A 19602-nucleotide genomic window follows, 5' to 3' on the forward strand; every position below is an offset into this window, starting at 1 on the left:
AGCAGCTCATGCAGCTCAATAACAAAAAACCAAACAACCCAATCCAAAAATGGGCAGAAGACCTAGATAGACATTTCTCCAAAGAAGGTATACAGACTGCCAACAAACACATGAAAGGGTGCTCAACATCACTAATCATTAGAAAAATGAAAATCAAAACTACAATGAGGTATCACCTCACACCAGTCAGAATGGTCATCATCAAAAATTCTATAACCGGGCTTCCCTGGTGGCGTAGTGGTTGAGAATCCGCCTGCCGATACAGGGGACATGGGTTCGTGCCCCGGTCCAGGAAGATCCCACATGCCGCGAAGCGGCTGGGTCCGTGAGCCATGGCCAATGAGCCTGCGCGTCCGGAGCCTGTGCTCCGCAATAGGAGAGGCCACAACAGTGAGAGGCCTGCGTACCACAAAAAAAAATAAAATAAAATTCTATAACCAACAAATGCTGCAGAGGATGTGGAGAAAGGGGAACCCTCCTGCACTGTTGGCTGGGAATGTAAATTGATATAGCCACTATGGAGAACAGTATGGAGTTTCCTTAAAAAACTAAAATTAGAACTACCATATGACCCAGCAATCCCACTACTGGGCATATACCCTAGGAAAAACATAATTCAAAAAGAGACAAAACATAATTCAAAAAGAGACATGTACCACCAACGCTCATTGCTGCGCTATTTACAATAGCCAGGACATGGAAGCAACCTAAGTGTCCATCAACAGATGAATGGATAAAGATGTGGCACATATATACAATGGAATATTACTCAGCCATAAAAAGAAATGAAACTGAACTATTTGTAGTGAGGTGGATGGACCCAGAGTCTGTCATACACAGTGAAGTAAGTCAGAAAGAGAAAAACAAATACCGTATGCTAACACATATATATGGAATCTAAAAAAAAAAAAAAGTTCTGATGAACCTAGGGGCAGGACAGGAATAAAGACACAGACGTAGAGAATGGAATTGAGGACACAGGGTGGGAGAAGGGTAAGCTGGGACAAAGTGAGAGAGTGGCATGGACATATATACACTACCAAATGTAAAATGGATGGCTGGTGGGAAGCAGCTGCATAGCACAGGGAGATCAGCTCAGTGCTTTGTGATCACCTAGATAGGCAGTTAGGGAGGGTGGGAGGGAGATGCAAGAGGGAGGGGATATGAGGATATATGTATACACATAGCAGATATACTTTGTTATACAGTGGAAACTAGCACAACACTGTAAAGCTATTATACTCCAATAAAGATGTTTTTTAAAAAAAAAAAAGACTCCACGCTCCCAATGCAGGGGGCCCGGGTGCATTCCCTGGCCAGGGAACTAGATCCCGCATGCTGCAACTAAGAGCGTGCATGCCAAAACTAAAAGATCCTGCAAGCCGCAATGAAGATCCTGCGTGCCACAACTAAGACCCAGTGCAGCCAAATAAATAAATAAATAAATTTTAAAAAAATTAAATGATAAAATAAATGACAGGACCTGACTATACATACACTTTTTTCTCTGCTAATTCTCATCTACCAACAATGAAAATACCCTTGTGGGAAAAAGACACTAGGACCAAGATAGATTCTTACTCCTTTTGAATCTGGTATATCTGCTTCTCTAACCATTGCTGGATGAAAAGAAAGAAGGTAAGAGAACTCTGTACATTGAGTATCTACTGTGTGCCTCACATGTTAGGTGCTAATAACACATTATCTTATTCAAACTTCACAACATCCCTGCAAGGTATGAACTATTCTCTCCATTACTAGTGAGGAAATCAATGCTTAGGAAGGTTAAGTAAGTTGCCCAACATCATACAGCCAGAAAGTGGCTGAGCCAAGATTCAAAACCCTTGGTTTTCCTTGTTTTTTTTTTTTTAAGAAGATGTTGGAGGTAGGAGTTGATTAATTAATTTATTTATTTTTGCTGCGTTGGGTCTTCGTTTCTGTGCGAGGGCTTTCTCTAGTTGTGGAAAGCGGGGGCCACTCTTCATCGCTGTGCACGGGCCTCTCACTATCGCGGCCTCTCTCGTTGCGGAACACAGGCTCCAGACACGTAGGCTCAGTAGTTGTGGCTCATGGGCCTAGTTGCTCCATGGCATGTGGGATCTTCCCAGACCAGGGCTCAAACCCGTGTCCCCTGCATTAGCAGGCAGATTCTCAACCACTGCGCCACCAGGGAAGCCCAAAACCCTTGTTTTTAACTAAACCAATCTGCTTGAACAAGTACTTTTGAACCAATTCCCTAGATATGATTTTCTACCAAACTTTTGATTTCAATCACTACGTGTTGAGTGAATCAATGAAGAGACCTTATAAATCCCACCTAGTTCTCCCATTTTTACAGTAAGGCAATGGGCCCAAAGAAGTAAGTTGACTTGACCAGAGTCACAACTAAGTGTCAGAATTAGGTATCCAACCCAAGTCTCCTGATTTCCATTCCATCACCTAAGTTTGAGGACAACAGCAGTACATGAAAATAGAGAGCATGGATGCTAGAATCTGACAACGTCAGTTCAAATCTTGGCTCTGCAGTTTTCCAACTGCATGATCTTGGGCAAGTCACTTAACCTCTCTGTTCTGTTTCCCCATCTAAAAATGGAGATAGTAATACCTGTCTCACATGGTTGCTCTTAGGACAGAATGAATATATACATAAAGTACTTAAAATAGTGCCTGGCACATTAATAAGCATTATGTTTGTTAACTACTTCTGCTACAACTATTATTAAATAATGCTAAGTAAAACACCAAAGAGTATATACACACTGACTATAGTTTTATAAAACTGCAGACAAATGCGCTCATTGAGAGAGAAAGAAAGAGAGGAAAAAGAGAAAGAGGGTCTTTTTTTCCTGTAAATTTGCCTAACTTAATTAGTAATAACATTTATTATTTACTCTGAACCAGGCTCAGTACTTGGTATGTTACAGCCATTACCAAATTTCATTAAATCTAAGACACCATCAATTGCAGAGAGAACCAATATTTCATTTACTCTCCCCAACAGCACTATGAAGTAGAGAGTTCCCCTATTCTGCAGATAAGAAACTGAGACACTGAGAGGTTAAAGAATTCATCCAAGGTCACACAGCTATTCAATGGCCAAACTGGGTTTCAATTCCAGGTTTGTCAGACTCCAAAACCCCTTATACTGAACCACCTTATTACCAACTCGGTGCTGCTCAAACTTTAATGTGCATGGAATCACCTGGGAATCTTGCTAAAATAAAAACTGATTTAGCAGGTCTGGGGTGGAGCCTAACACTGTGCATTCCTAACAAGCTCCCAGGTGCTACAGATGCTGCTGGTCCTGGATCACCACCAAGTGTCTAACTATTCTGCTTCCATTACAACAACTCCTCCTCTTCCTGGGTCTCCACCCTCATCTCAGCAATCAGCTAATGAAAAGGATTTTAACTCCCAAAAGACAGAGGAACCTCCTAATGAAGGCTTTGTTTCTCTGCCGCCTTCACTATTCCTTCCTCTCCCCTCCTAAGCCCCTTAGCTCACTCTCCACTCTCCTTTCTAAGGCAGGCTACACAAACCTACCGAGAGAAGCTAATAGGAAGTTCAAAACGAACGGCTGCCCTACCTAAGGAGACCTCTAATGAAAAAAATGTTAACCTTATGGTTGGATGATCTGGGGTGACAAGGTGCCACCTCAAAGTCCACATGACTACTGTGACTCTGAACAGTGAGCAAAAGTTTCTGGAGTAAACTGGAAACTAAGGATTATTTACTCCCATCATTTCTCCAAAGATAATGGGTGTGACCTCTCCCCACCCCCACTCTCAGCTCAGGTCTCTGAGCAACACAGGTGATTACGGTCTGCCTACTTATTACAGAAACAGTTGCAATCCGGCTCAGTCCTCTCCTGCTCTACCAGTCCTACATTTTAGGCATTGTCTTTGTTTGTGCTCTTAGTGTTTACTAGCTCTATCAAACATACTCAGAAGTGCTGCACTGCACAGCCTTTCTATAGTGGTCCTGGATGCCTGGGTTAGAAAACAACTGTGAAATTCAGTTATACATGATATAACTGAATGGAGGGATACAGCACTACCCAGAGCACAGGACTGTTTTTTGGCTCAAGAGCCCTGCAGACTCCTCTTTATTACCACGACCCCACTGTTCCATGGGGTTGCCTTAAGGTAAACAATACTGCAACTCTGTTTGAGCAGTTCAAATCAGACCATTTTCAAGAGTAGTCTGACTTGAAAATCTTAAAGCAACTTAGACTACAAAATCAAAATTTATACTACCCCTTAAGGTAAGAGGGCCAGTGGAGTTCAGCAGGCCTGGGTGCAAAACTCAGTGCAGTCACTTACCAGCTGTGCGATCCTCAGGGAACTTACTTAGGTTCCTTAAGCTTTGGTTTCCTCATCTGTAATATCTATCAATGTCATTGGACTGTCATAGGATGCTATTTGTGATGATTAAATGAGATAAAGCACCTGGCATTTAGTAAGGCCTTAATACATATTAGTTTCCTCTCCCCACCCCTGCTCACAGGGATATACAGTTAAGCTGATAATGCACACCAGTATCAAATCACACAAAGGAACTGTGATTAAGCATGGTTTCATAAAAAAACACCACCCACCTGGTGAGATCTGGCTGTAGCACCAATTGGTACATGACCTTGAGCAAGTTACTGCACCTTTCCATGCCTCATTTCATTTCCTTCCAAGGAGCAGGAGTGAGCTGAACTTATCATTTCCTGTTCACTCATTCAACAAATATTTACTGAGCACCTGCTATATACCAGACACTCTTCTGGGTGCTAGGAATACAAGAGTTAATAAACAAAAGAATGCAGGAGCTTCAGCTCTGCTCTCAGACAAATATGTAAACAAAGGGAAACAGCTAATAACAGCAACAAATATTTCCTGCTTTATTAGCTCCCTTAAAATGTCCCACACTATCTTCTCTTATTAACATATTACCAAATGTAATTAGTCTTGCACTTTTGGAAGTTTTTTTTCAGGTAGGAGTTTGGAAGAAAGAGTGACATCCACTTAAGAGCAATCACAGCAGTCCCAGTAAGAGATAAGGCCCTGAACTCATCTATTAGCAGTGGGGCTGGAGGAGATGACAGGTGGAGAGAGTTGTAGGAGATGGAATCCACGGGACTTGCTGAAAGACTGGCCCCCTGGGCAGGATGCAGGAGAGGGAGGAGACTTGCATGAAGCCTAGGTTCCTGGCTTGGACAACTGGATGGGTGAGGAAGGCATTCACTGAGCTGGGGGACCCAGGAAGAGAAGCAGGTCTGGGAGTAGGGAGGAGGACAATGATGCCCATTTGGGACGTATCAACTTTGAGATGTCTGTGGGACAATCGTATGGAAAAACCCATTGAGACGGGTGCTGGAAGCTGCCGGAAAAACAAAGAAATATGACCACCACCACCATTTGCAAAGTGGTTCAGTTTGTGAAGTGCATCATATGCATCTCATTTGACACCATCTACACCCTGAACAAGATCACAATTAGGTTGGAAAGTTCAGACAAATATACACAAAAAGTTAAGTAACAAAAAAAACCAAGAACTGCTACAAGGCAATTGTGGTTTGTGATGAATTGCAAGAAAATTACTTGTTATACTTAAACACAATAATCAAATCCCCAGGACTTCCCTGGTGGCACAGTGGTTAAGAATCTGCCTGCCAAGGCAGGGGACATGGGTTCGATCCCTGATCCAGGAAGATCCCACATCCCGTGGAGCAACTAAGCCCATGAGCCAAAACAACTGAACCTACGCTCTAGAGCCCGCGAGCCACAACTCCTGAAGCTCACACGCCTAGACCCCGTGCTCTGCAACAAAGAGAAGCCACCACAGTGAGAAGCCTGCAACCACAACGGAGAAGCCGCCGCTCACTGCTACTAGAGAAAGCCCGCATGCCGCAACGAAGACCTAACAAACAAACAAACAAACAAAAAAATCCATCCCCACTCAGCTTTCTAATCTCTGGAGCTTTTATTTACTCAATTTTCCATATCATCACAAGCCTATTTGTTGAAGGTATTATACATCTTTACAAGTCAGAAAATGAGATGTAATCAACAGGAGGACATAGAAGAGGAAAGAATGCAGGGGTTTTGGCTCTGCTTTTAGAAAAAGGCAAAGGGAAGCAGCTAACGACAGCCACAAAGATTATATGCTGCCTCTATAGCCCCCTTAGTAGTGCCCCCCACACCGATCGTCTCTTATTAACATACCAACTGTGCCACAGCTACATCAGCTCCTGCCTCTCATCCCTTCTCAACGGCATACTCATGCTAGGGCCTCCACCGCCTCACCCCTTCCCAGGAGCCACCCAAAGGCTGAGGAGGCCCGAGTGATGGGAATCAAATGCTCCCTCTAGCTTTGTCTTCCACAGGGAAGGTGGAGGGAAATTCCAGCCCCTCACAGATGCCATTCTTCCTAATAAAGGCAGTACTACATGAATAGTGTTATTATACTAATTAAAAATAATAACAATAAAAATAATGAATCAGTCCTCTGGGAGAGGTGAGGATCTCAAAGCACCCCACCTGAACTAGTCTGGTTCCTGTTCTCCGTTTGGGAAACTAACCAACAGAGGCTGGGATGGGTCGTACATTCTTACCCCCAGAGGTGCCCCAGACCAGGCCAGACCAGCTTCTTTCCAACCCAACACTAACCCCATGGCTCATTTCTGGTGTTTGTGTGCACACGAGTGTTTGCAGTAGGTCTGGGATGAATTTCTTCACGTTACAATTGTACAGAGGACCCAGGTCTTCCGGGTGTTCTCCTGCCTACCACTCCAGCCACAGGTCACGGAGAGTGAGGGCCCCATTAGGATCCTCCAAATTAGTGGAGACACACCTTCCACGCCCAGGGGTGACTCACATCAAGTTCACGCAACACAGAGTCCAAATTTACAAAACAAAAAGCAGAAAACAAGTCACAATGTGGAGAACACACCAGTTAACAGCTAAAGCAGGTAGAGTGGGTCAAAGGAGTAAGACCTAAGTCGATTCTGAAGGTAACCTAACACACTAGGAAATATCCTCTACAGTACACTAAAGGTGAAGAACCCAAGCAAGCAGAGGACAAAGGAAAGGGTAACTAATACGCTTTGTAGATATAAAGGTCAGATAAACTCTGAAGGACACGATCACGATTTGAAAAGTAGTGATTATACTGAACCTGCTAAGGTAAGGCAGGGAAGGTTCTGAGTCACTCGAACAAATACATCCCATTCGCTGTCGCCTGCCAAAATAAACAAAAAAAGGAGGCTGCATCCTCCACAACAGCCACTCTGTCTAGTCTTGCAAAGAACCTGATCTTCACAAGCCTGGTCCAAATAGAATAGGGAATACTAATATCCTGCCGTCTTCATGGAAAGCACAAACATTCTTAAACTCAACTGCCCTGGGGAGAGTAAGTGAAGCTAGCCCCTGAGGCGTATGCCAATGCTAAGCCACTCTCCATATCAAAGAGTGAGATGAAGATTAAAGACCACAGGTGAGTAAAGCCTCTCTCTACATCAAGAGTCAAGATGCCCCGGACCACAAGAGTCAGATTAAGTCAACAAACAGAGAAAAATCAATTTCTGACATGCACTTTAGTAAATGATATAAAAGAATACAAAAGTTACATATATGGTTCCTGCCCAGAAAGAGCTTACAATTTTGCTGGGGGCACAAAATACAAGTCAGCCAGAGAATACAATCTATAACAAAGCAGACGTTACTTTTTTTTTTTTTTTTTTAGAAAGACCCCTTATTCTGTAACGACCCCTTATTCTTCCATCAAACCTACAATGGAAAACTTGGATCCTGGATCAATCCACCTGTCTGCTTTCTCAGTATCTACACTCAGGTTGTTGAGTGTTTCGGGGGCTAGAGGGAAAGAATGAACGAATGCACCCTTGCACTGGCGCGCACACACACACCCCTACTCTCAGCAGATAACTTCACCCCCTACTTTTAGAGAGAACAGGAGCCATCAGGGGAAATTCCCTCGCCTCTAATCAACCAACTTGACCACCTGCATTCTTGCCTTCCTTCCTCTTATCTTTCTCATCAGACACATTCCTCTCTTGACTCCAGATCCCATGCTCTCATCGATTATTCTCTCCCTCCCTTGAATTTTATTCTTTCCTCTGCTGACTCTTCCCAAACAGCACTTAAACACACTTGAAGTCTCTTCTGGGTTACAATTAACAAACAAAATGCCCTCTACCCTGCATCCCCCTCCACATAGTCATGCCTTCCTCCTCTCTGTTCCATCAAAGTCTAGGTTTCAAAACGCACTTCTCATTTACTCCCCAGCCCACTGCTTTCTGGACTGCACTTCCCACATTGCCACTGAAATTGCTCCAGGATAGGTGACCTTTCTATCAGAGCCTGCAGCCCTTACCTCGCTTGACCTCTATATAATCTGACAATGTATGGTACACCTTCCTTCTAGAACTCACTTCTCTTCTCTTCCTCCTACATCTCTGGCCACTCCCTTTCGGTGGACAGTTTCCTTCACAGGATCCCCTTCCTCTGTTCCCCAAACCACCCTCCCTTTGGAGTTCCCCAGAGTTTTTCTGTCTCAAACCTCTTCTCACTGTACATACACTTGCTCAGCAATCTCCTGGTCCGTCCACTCCTGTGGCTCTAATTCCAGAAGCTGACAGCTGCCCCATCTATAGCTCTCCTGAGCTCCACATTGTATACAACCACCTACTGCAGGGCACCTCTGCCAGCATCCCACAGAAACCTCAACGCAACCAAAGCTGAACTCAGTACCATCCCCTGCACCAGCACTGCCACCATGTCACTGCAAATAACCTTCCTCCCCTTATACACCCAATTTTAGTTAATGACACCACCCACCCACGCAGAAACCTGCAAGTCATCCTAGGTTCTTCCCTCCCCCCTCTATAGACATGAAAATACATGGGGGCTTCCCTGGTGGCACAGTGGTTAAGAATCCGCCTGCCAATGCAGGGGACACAGGTTCGAGCCCTGGTCCGGGGAAGATCCCACATGCCGCAGAGCAACTAAGCCCGTGTGCCACAACTACTGAGCCTATGCTCTAGAGCCCGCGACCCACAACTACTGAGCCCGAGCGCCACAGCTACTGAAGCCCACGTGCCTAGAGCCCGTGCTCCGCAACAAGAGAAGCCGCCTCAGTGAGAAGCCCGCGCTCCGCAAAGAAGAGTAGCCCCCGCTCACATCAACTAGAGAAAGCCCGTGCACAGCAACAAAGGCCCAACACAGCCAAAAATAATAATAAATATATGGATTTTACCCCTTAACGTTTCTTGATTTGTCCACCTTACATTACTAGGTCCACAACATTAGTTTACACTCTAATCACTCCTAAATTACTGTAACAGCCTCCTAACTAGTCTGTCACTAGACTTGCCCCTCTCCTATCCTCCTTCACGACTCTGCCTGAGCAGGGGTATTTCTAAAATGTAAATGCAACCCTAGTCTTCCTTGCCTAAGATCCTTCAATGGCTCCCAAAAGCCTGTAGGATGAAGTCTAAACTCTGCAGTATGATATACACAGCCAGTCAACATTCTAGCTCTGCCTACTTTTCCTACCTCATCTCATTTCTCCTTCCCTCACATCCTGCACTCCAACCTTACTAAGATTCCATATTTCCTCTCCTAAGGCTCTCTCATTCCTACTTCTGTTCATGCTGCCCAGAATGCCCTTTACCTGAACGAACTTTTTGCCCAGAGTTCTGAATTCTTTAGGTGACAGCTCAGTCATTTCCTCTTAGATGCCTTTCCTGGCCCTTTCCCACCCTGGCTGTCATGGGTACTCCTCTTCACTACCATGGCACCAGACTCATCTGTTCGATAGCACTCCCTACAATGGACAGTAATTGTCAGTTTACCAATGTTTTCCCTGTTAAACTGTAAGGTCATAGAGATACAAGGACAATATCTTTGTTCCTTCAGCACCTTGCCTATTGCCTGGTGCAGAGCAGACACATTCAATAAATGATTACTAATTAAATGAATGAATGGATCCTCCAAACAAGCCCCCTGACACCCTGGGAGATTAGCACTTCAAGATATAATGGAAAATTTTAGAAGGGATTTAAGAGGATTTCTTATGCAATTCTTGGCAGGTATTCCTGGAAGCATACAATGAAGGTTGTCCAGAGAATGGGTAGAATAGGTATTCTGAGGCACTCAGCATTGTTAGTTTAAATGAGAAGTAAAGACCAAGAAACACAACCTCAAGTTATAGGTTCAAAGGCACAGCCCTATCTAACAAGTTCAGAATGGAGTAAGCTGTTTAAAAGATTTTTTATACAAGAAAGAAGACTTTGTTTTGGAATAGCCCTGGCATGGGGGGGGGGGGTAGTTAATTCTTTTTTTTAAGGCAAAATCTTCTAGAAAAGAGTTAGCAATGTTAGTATAGTATCTGAACTTAAGTCCCTGTACCTGCCCAAAATGTCTCTCAAATATGCCCCTCCCTCTTTAATATCTCTTAATCTAACCTCTTGACTCAATTACAACAGTGACCTCCTAGAGAGTCAGTCTCTGCTCTCATCCATCACTTACAAAGCCACTACGTTAATACTGTCCGTTGCATAAAACTCAGCCTCCCCATATGAACATTCACAGGACCTTCTTTCCCTCCACCCCTAATCTTAATATTTTTTCAATGCTCCTAAGTGCCCCCCACCTCCGCACTAACACACTCCCCAACATAGTATCTGCTTATAGCTACTGGTAGAATACAGTACAGTGAGCTTATTCACTGTTAGTGACCAACTGAAAAACAGCCAAAAAAAAAAAATCCCTTCCTATATATCTCAATCCAACATGCTCCTGCGGGTTGAAACCATCTGAACTCCAAAAGACACTTCAAGCAAGCTTGTTCTTTTCATGAACACAAAGGAACTGTGTTTACATTTCTGAGGAAAAATGATGAGAGAAATTTGCTATGGTAAGAGGGAAGCCAGCAGTACAGCTGGCAAAGCCCTTGCCCAAGAGAAAGATGCTGACTGACCAATTAATTAACTTGTCCTAGGCAACAACCCAAATCATTTCTGATAACAGGCATACATCCCTGATGACTGACACATGGTCATGCAGAAGAAAGCAGTTTTGAACAGAGAAAGAAAAATAAGTGTTTGGGCCCAGTGAAAGCAGACTCACAGTGTAACACAAATTTATGGAGCCAAAAGCAAGCTAAGGGTATCAGATCCCAGGCTGGCTAAAAAGGGCCTATCCTTGAGAGCTGCATTCTCTCCAGCTAAAGCACATCTATCTGTTAACTGGCCTGCCTCTCCACACTCCCACTACACACACACACACACACACACACACACACACACACACACGGACGGAAGGCATATTATCTAAAGTTCTATACACTGTCCTGTATTTTTTACCATTTTCTACATTAAACACATACTACTTTTACAATATGAAAATAAAATCGTTTTAAAATATGACTTGAAAGTGCTATAACTGCCCTTTCTCTTGAGAGAAATTCCCTGCCAATCGACCACATGCAAAAGAAGTATAAAAAGTCCCTACAATGTAAGAGTAGAAAACCTCATTAGGGAAACAATTCTAACAGACATGAGTCAATGCAAGAATAACACAAAACAGTATATAGTTAAAGGACTAATTATGAGGTAGACATTCTAAGAGATCAGGGAAGGGAGAGATGAATGTCTCTCCCTTGATAGAGGAATGGAAGAAAGCTGCATGGAGAACACAGGGCTCATGCTTAGTTTTAATTAAGAAGGAAGAGATAAGACTTGAAGAATCAGAGAGAAAGGGAGAGGACATTCCAGGAAGAGAGAACAGAAAGACACAGAGGCAGGTATGAAGACCCAGGGGGAAGGATTACTGAGACCTGCCCAAGTGAAGCAGAGAACCAATTATAGTGGATATAGTTAGGTATGCAGGACAAGTCAAATTATGTAAGGCCCCAAAAGCTGGAGACAAAGAATCAGAAATTCAGTGTAATTTATTCCAGGAACTGAGGAGTTCTGTAAGGAAAAATAATATTTTATTAGAAGTAGCAAAAAAAGTTGGAATAGGGCTTCCCTGGTGGCGCAGTGGTTGAGAGTCCGCCTGCCGATGCAGGGGACACAGGTTCGTGCCCCGGTCCGGGAAGATCCCACATGCCGCGGAGCGGCTGGGCCCGTGAGCCATGGCCGCTGAGCCTGCGCGTCCGGAGCCTGTGCTCTGCAGCAGCCGGAGAGGCCACAACAGTGAGAGGCCTGCATACCGCAACAACAACAACAAAAAAGTTGGAATAAACATTCTTAGATACTACAAACCAAGCCAACGGGCCTGAAAGGGCTCCTACAGACCAGGAAATTAGTAAATGCCCCTGACAGAAGCAAGAGAACAGAGGCTTAAACTCCAATCAAAACCATGAAGAGCAAAAGCAGGAGCTTTAGCACACCACACAACCTAGCTACAACATGGCTCAACATATAATTACCAGAAGCTGAAAGGGCCAACCTTACTTAGTAAAAGGAGGGCCTGAGTGTATTCAAGATCATTGAGGAAACACTACCAACTCATTGTGCAACCCATAATTGTTCACTTGTGACTTTGATCCTGTTCCCAGATGTGCACTCTGAAGTATTCTCTCTACTGTGATCTCTAAAACCTGAAATTGGCACTGAAAAGTACCAGGACAATAAGGCCTCAGCTGATGCATTTCCCTGATGTGCATGATGTCACCTGCCAAGCAAGCAAGCAGTAGCTCTCGTATGCACTGTTAGCACATGCACACATTTTATGATTTCAACAGCATGAACGTGGCCAAAGCTTGTGATTTCCCAGCAGACGGACTTGACTCACTTTCTGAATTAACAGTGTTCATGTCCAAAAGTAGCAATTACTCTAATGTTCTGTCTAGAAGCTATCCACTCCAGTTCATGGGCTGTGTTCTAAAAAGGAACTTAAAAACTGAGTGTACATTTAACCAATAGGTTGCTTCAGAGTATCGCTTAGATAAAACAATACCAAATCCTAAGCCTGTATTTTCCAACCACTGTGTTAACAAAACTTTATCACTTTGCACTACACTGCTTTTATATAAAAATTTCGAAGTGATTTATATACCATGAAACCTCTCCCATAATAAAAGAAATCCTTCACAGTTCACAGATCTGGTAAGCCACATAAGGTGTGTGACTGTAGTTCAGAGGCTAAAAACTAATAACAATAATGATACTAATAACTAAAGCACTGTCACAATCAACCAAGTCACTGCTCTGATTTTTAAATTTCCTTCTATAATCCAGTATGAAACCTTCATCTAGAAGCCTGGATCCTCTGGCTCTTGGACAATAATTTAAGTCTCTGCCTAAATTTGCCCAGGTGTATAACACTTTCCTTACAGGATATTATGAAGATCAAATAAGATAATGAATATGAAGCTGCTCTGTAAAATACAAGGTACTATATACATGACAGTTTTTCTAAACATTAATGGCCTAATATGTGCCAATAGCTCATTTATATTCTCATGAATCCCAAGGAGTTAGTATTATCATCCCCATCTTAACAGATGACATACACAAAGATCAGGTTAAGGAACTTTCCCAAGGTCACACAGCAGAAGGTAAGTGGCAAAATTAGGACTGAAGAAATTCAAAGCCTTGTCTCTTTCTACTATATCATGCTGCCTTGCTGGTTTTACATATTAAATAGTAGGTAGCCCCTTCACTCCTAACTCTCTGTGCAGTAAGTTTTGTAACTTCTTTTCTGTGATATGATAAACAAAAATCAGTCCTAATTAGCTCCCATGGCACCTAGTGAGAACTCTGAAGTTTTTAAGTACCAGAGAGTCCATGTTACCAACGCTGAAATGTGAATGTTCTCTTTTATTCCTAGTCCAGCCTGGCATGTAAAGGCTTTTCAGTCTGTAGGGCTTTGTGAAAACAAAGTATAATTCCTCCTGAACTAACTTACATATTACCCTTGCTGCTTAACCAACCACCTCGAATCCAGATTGTGTTTGTTTTTAAACCTCCTTCCTAAAACCTAAAACTCTGTCCATATGTGGCCTAGAATAGAGTTTGACTCAACACTAAGAAAAGAATCAGTTCCTGGTCCTCCTACCTCTTCAACTACTGTTCTTTCTTAGCTTCCGTTGGTGTTCACAGGGACCTCAGTCTACAGAGAGGAGAACTTTGTGATGGGCCCATATCATCATCTGGATGAAACATTCCTCTTTTCTTTGTTTTCATGTTTACCAAGCAACCATCTGATTACAAGCTTCATAAGCACTTTGGTATAAGGAAAAGGGTACTCCAGATAGCAATGTAAATACTTCCAATCCCTGAACAGGTATGTCCTCTATTATGAAGTAATAAAATTGGCATACGAATGGCTGATTTTTTTTTTTTTTTAAACTTTCAATGACTGACTCCCCCAGTGCCTAAGGAATAAAGCCACAAAAGAATCTTTACAAGCTGGACTCTGAGTTCTTTACAGTATCATCTGCTCCCACAAAACTCCAGCCCTTCAGTCACATCCAACTACTCCTGTTCCTCGAACCATTCATCCCTTCATGCCTCTGCACACGTCATGTATTCCCTCTGTCTTCTCCCCTCCCTACCTCCCTCCATCAGTCTAAATCCCATTCATCCCTAAAGGCTCTCTCAAGTGTCACCACTTTTGTCAAATCTCCCAGTGAACCCCAGGTAGGATATTCATCCCTCCTCTTGGTTCCATAGTACTTTATCCACACCTCTGTTCTAGCATTTATCATGTTTTGCATATATCTTTCCCGTGCTAGATTGAATAACCAAGGGTAGGATCCAGAACTCAGTCATAATTCTGGCATCTCCAGTGGCTAACGCTGTGTTATCTCTAACAGATATATAAAAATTGTTCGTTGGAGGACTAGAAGAATGAAGAACCTACCCTGACTCTGTCGGGGTGCTGCCCACTCTGAAATGTTAGGAGTTATTACCTAATACCTCCTGCTTGCTGGCCAGTCAGGCTCTGAAAGAGGCTTTGGGATATTTAGGAAATGAAACAGAGTGTTTACGTCCATGCTAAATCGTGTAATCCTGCCAAAACCATGCTCATGACCAACATACAGGGAAATGGTTGCCAAGCACAATTCTGGAAAACCAGTGCTTGACAACAATCCTTAATACAGCTGCAATACATACTGCTCTACTCCCTTCACAATGCAAATGCATCACTTCCCTTCTCACCTTTGCCCCTTCCAGGGCAGTTTATGCAGCTGAAAACTTTAGCTCTCCTTCAGAATACAAAAATCCTATTTCATTTGTAGAATGAGGTGACTACAAATTAATAGCAGCAGAAAGAGAGACCAAGTAATTTAGTGGCCAAACAGTGTCTAGGACCCCATCATCATCAATATCCCTTTCCCCAAGTCTCTCCAAATCTAATTCCTGGCTTTAACCTCACAAACTACCTCCCCTGCTCACTCTGGATTCCAGCTTAGGCAAACAGTTCTCCAATAAAGTAGTAAGGGGACTGGAAAATGCAGGAATTCCACACAGCAAAGTAACAAAGGCCAGGGTGCTAATCCACCCTGACTTCCCAGTGAGAATGGTGCAGTGGGGGGGAAGAGAAATTCTTCTACACCTATCATAAAGCGGACTGCACAACAGTCTCATACAGCTCAAGTTAATTTACTCTGGCCAACCATTTTTGACTCATTCTTCCTCTCTAGAGAGAGATCTGTGTCTGGGAAGGAACAAATTCCTATACACCTGATCAAAGTCCTTCAGAGGAAGGCCAAACTGAGAGAGACAGCTAAGAGGACTAGACACAGGAGCCTCTCCTGGAATACGCTCTACTTCCCCCTTCTTTCCCAGTTTCATATGGCAGCAATTCAACTTCCTTTCAGCTAGAAGCCACCAGCAATATGATTCATTGAGGTACTGGGATTTCTTCACCTATTTTTGTTTTAATTCTGCTGGTTTTTAAAGCTGTAACAGCCGAGACAGGCCCAGAGGGTCCTCCCTCTGAAGAATGCAGACTTCATGAAACCATCCACTTAGCAGCATTTTTTTTTCAATGAAGTTCAGCAGCACAATCTAACCTCTTTGTGCTCTGAAATGAACCACATTTCTTAAAAGAAAGACCACAGGGGGGTGACAAAAAACTTTCTGCAGGCCGGAAAACCTGGACAGCTTACAGGAGCTAATGCAGAAGGGAACAAGTAGAACTCCCAAGCAGGTCCATTTCAGCATTTTACCTCTCTCTCTCCCTCCCTCCCTCCCTCCCTCCCTCCCTCCCTCTCTCTCTGCTGCATTCCCAAGCACAACTCTAATGGCAGGAGGGGAAAAAAAAAAGCGTTCTACAGCTTCTTCATTAGTTTCCCTTCACTGAGTAGCTGCCATAAGCAAGTACGCTGGACTCGGTCAGAAGGGCTTAAGTTTCCTCTCCTTCAGATGAAAAGCAACTAAAGGCCCAGTCACAAGGGCCCCAGCTGAATAAAATGAGAAAGTGCTGCCTATGTAGTTTCTGGGAAAATCTCCATGTCTGTGGAAAGCACAACTGCCACACAAAGCAAAATCCCAGAACTGGATGTTAAAGATCAAAGCAGGGGCCTCCTAAGGCCACGCATCCCTGGCTTCCACTAAGGGGCAGCTACAGCAGTTAGGGAAATGCGGTCCACCGAGACTCTGGGCCTGTCAAAACTTTTTCTGCAGATACCCGGGCTTTGGATGAGGCATTAACTTGCAGAAATGCTAAGCAAAAGAGCTTCCAGGGGCGGAAATCCGAGCTCCAAGACAAATCTTTGGGTGGGGGGGGGGGAGCATAGACCCCTGCCTCGATCAGGCTGGAAGCCCAGGGGCTGGGGGTGGGAGGAGGCCTCGCCACCAAAACTGCACATTCACCGACCCTGGCCGACGTTCGACCGCTGCCCCCCCGACCCCCAAGTCACCAAGGGGGTTCACAACCTCGGCTGCCACGCGACTGAGCGGAGGCCGAGTGAGACAAAAGGGGACGAGGGACCCTCGGCGGGCACGCGGAGGTCCGAGCCTCTCCAGGAACGGGTGGCTTCTCCTGCCCCAGCTCCTCCCCCTCCTCTCCTCCCCCTCCTCTCCTCCCCCTCCCCGCTCTCCCCGCCGCGTTAGGTCTCCCGAAACAGCGCCCGGCCTCGCCTCCTTCCAGCGGGGGCCAGATAACAGGGCACAGAATGTAACTAGTGCTATGAAGGCGCCGTCCCAGGTGGGAGAGGGCTCGGAGGCTCATCTCAACTCTGGAAACAAGCCGGTCCCGGCCCCCGCCGGCTCCGGCCCGGCCCCAGCGCCGGTGGGAGCCACCCCGCCCGCCGCCCCACCTGCCGCGGGCCCCGGCTCCGGCCAGTCCCCGGGCCGCCCGCCCGCCGCCGCACCTTTGTAGCGCTCCAGCACATCCTCGTACGCCTGCACGAACTCCTTCTCTTGACTGCGGTTGGCCGGCTGCTGACCCGGCACGTAGCCGGCCATGGCCGCCCGCGCCGCTCTCTCCCGCGGCCCCGGCGGCCGCCGCTTGCAGGTCCGCGCGCTGAGGCGACGGCCCCAGCCTCGGCCCTTTGTGCGGCCCGGGGACGGCGGCGGCGGCGCCCTGGCTTTCGGCTCTCCGCTCCGCGCCTGCCCTGCCGGCCTGCCGCTCGCTCTCCGCTCCTCAGCCCGCTCGCGCTCGGCCGCCGGTCCCGCTGGCGTTTCCGCCTCCCCACCCCTCGTCTCCGCTCCTCCCTCAGCCCACCCCGCCGGCGGCGGCGGCAGCGGCTCCTCCCGTCAGGAGCGCCAGGCCCGGCCCGCTCCCCGCCCCTCTTCCCGCCGCCTCCGCGGCCCGGCGCGTCCTCAGCCTCGGGGCGGCCCACCCAGGTCCCCCCCGCCACCACACACACACCGGGGGCTGTGGACCTCCGCGCGGCCGGGCAGGGGAGGGGGCCGGGGTTGGGGGCCGGCAGGCCGGCCCCCTGGGGGGCGTTGCGCCGGAGCCCCGCTGGGTGGGAGGCCCCTGGCGCGTTGGGATGAAAGGCCTGGCCGGCCGCAGGGGCCGCGAGAGGCCGGCACTCACTCCGCGGGGCGGGAGGGCTGCCCCGCTCGGGGCGGACCCACACCCGGAGCCGGGACAAAGGAGAGAGCCCGCTGGCTGGAGAGAAACTGAGCTGGGCCTGTGCGGCGGCTGGAGAAGAACCCAGAGACACTGAACGGAAGAGAGCGAGCCAAAGACCTAGATAGATCGCAGGGCCAGACGCCGTCCGAATGAGGCCGGGGCAAGATCCAGACGGGCTGCCGGTGAGGCCAAGGGAACACTCAGACCACAAAGAATCCCAGGAACAAAGGGTTTTCCAGAAACGGAAGAAACTGAACTCGAAATGAGAGAGCCTACCCAGCACCATGAAGTAAACCAGGCCCAGAATGAGGAGCCAGAGCCTGAGAAATGACAACTGAGGGAATGAAAACAGAATTCTCACTGCACCGTGGGGTGAATAAGAGGAGAGACAGGAGAACACACATCTATGGGGAAAAGATGCAACAGGATTATTATACTGTGACAGCCTCAGGCACAGAAAGGCTTAGATCAAAAGGGAGAAATGTGGGAACCTGAGACTGAATCAGGACTGCTATGGAACAAAGAAAAGAATTCTGGAGTCTAGCTGCTCAGGGAAGAAAAAGGGAAGCCGATTATTCTCTGTCATCAGGGAAAAGGAAAGAATGAAGAAAGGACGCTGGTAAATATGGGTAGGGATGTATTGGGGACAATTTTGAGGAGGGATTTCCCAGTATCCACTGATCCTGCATTCAGTTGTGTATCCTTCAGACCCAATATTCACGGACTGCATTGGGGCCAAGAGCAGTGAACGAGGAACTCAGGTAAATGCCGGTGATTTTTGGCCCACATCTACCCCCATCCAGCCATTATCCTCCCCAGCCTCAACAAGCCTGTTGATTTGGGGGATGTGGGGAGCAGGTGGAAAAGTGGTTGTGGGTTAATAGCTAGGCTGGCTGATCTCATAGTAACAGCACGCTGGCAAGTAAAAGGAGAATTCACGTGACACTGAGCAGACAAAACTGGGACTCAGGCTTCCATTTCAGTTCCCATTCTGAGATTTTTAAGAGAAGCTTCTCACCCACAGGGCAAGGCCTGCATCTCTGTACGCTATGAGTTAGTGCCAAGTATTTGGTCAACGCTCAGCAAGCACATTGATAACAAGAAGAGATGATAGGGCTTGCTTCCCTGGTGGCGCAGTGGTTAAGAATCCGCCTGCCAATGCAAGGGACACGGGTTCGAGCCCTGGTCTGGGAAGATCCCACATGCCAAGGAGCAACTAAGCCCATGCGCCACAACTACTGAGCGTGCACTCTAGAGCCCACAAGCCACAACTACTGAAGCCCACGTGCCACAACTACTGAAGCCCACGTGCCACAACTACTGAAGCCCACGTGCCACAACTACTGAAGCCCACGTGCCTAGAGCCCATGCTCAGCAAGAAGAGAAGTCACCGCAATGAGAAGCTCGCGCACCACAACAAAGAGTAGCCCCTGCTCGCCGCAACTAGAGAACAGCCTGCACACAGCAACGAAGACCCAACGCAGCCAAAAATTTTTATAAAAAAGATGAGATGATGCTTTTCACTAATAGGTGCATGATGGTTGTTTCCACATCA

General features: G+C 46.3%; 1 protein-coding gene across 18 annotated transcripts in view; it reads right to left on the reverse strand.

Moving 5' to 3' along the window:
- Positions 1 to 19602, reverse strand: part of MACF1 (microtubule actin crosslinking factor 1) — a 349861-nt gene that overhangs the window by 314273 nt on the left and 15986 nt on the right. For 3 of the 18 annotated variants that reach the window (XM_059043724.2, XM_067010990.1, XM_067010971.1), the window contains exon 1: positions 17338 to 17490. The exons of the other annotated variants lie outside the window; for them this stretch is intronic. In XM_059043724.2, the coding sequence (XP_058899707.1) occupies positions 17338 to 17431 (94 nt within the window). In that variant the 5' untranslated portion in view covers positions 17432 to 17490. Of the gene's footprint in view, positions 1 to 17337; positions 17491 to 19602 lie in introns of those variants that run through there. 18 annotated transcript variants of the gene reach the window in all.

The sequence above is a fragment of the Kogia breviceps genome, chromosome 1 (assembly GCF_026419965.1).
Source record: "Kogia breviceps isolate mKogBre1 chromosome 1, mKogBre1 haplotype 1, whole genome shotgun sequence".
In the NCBI taxonomy this organism is placed as follows: domain Eukaryota; kingdom Metazoa; phylum Chordata; class Mammalia; order Artiodactyla; family Physeteridae; genus Kogia; species Kogia breviceps.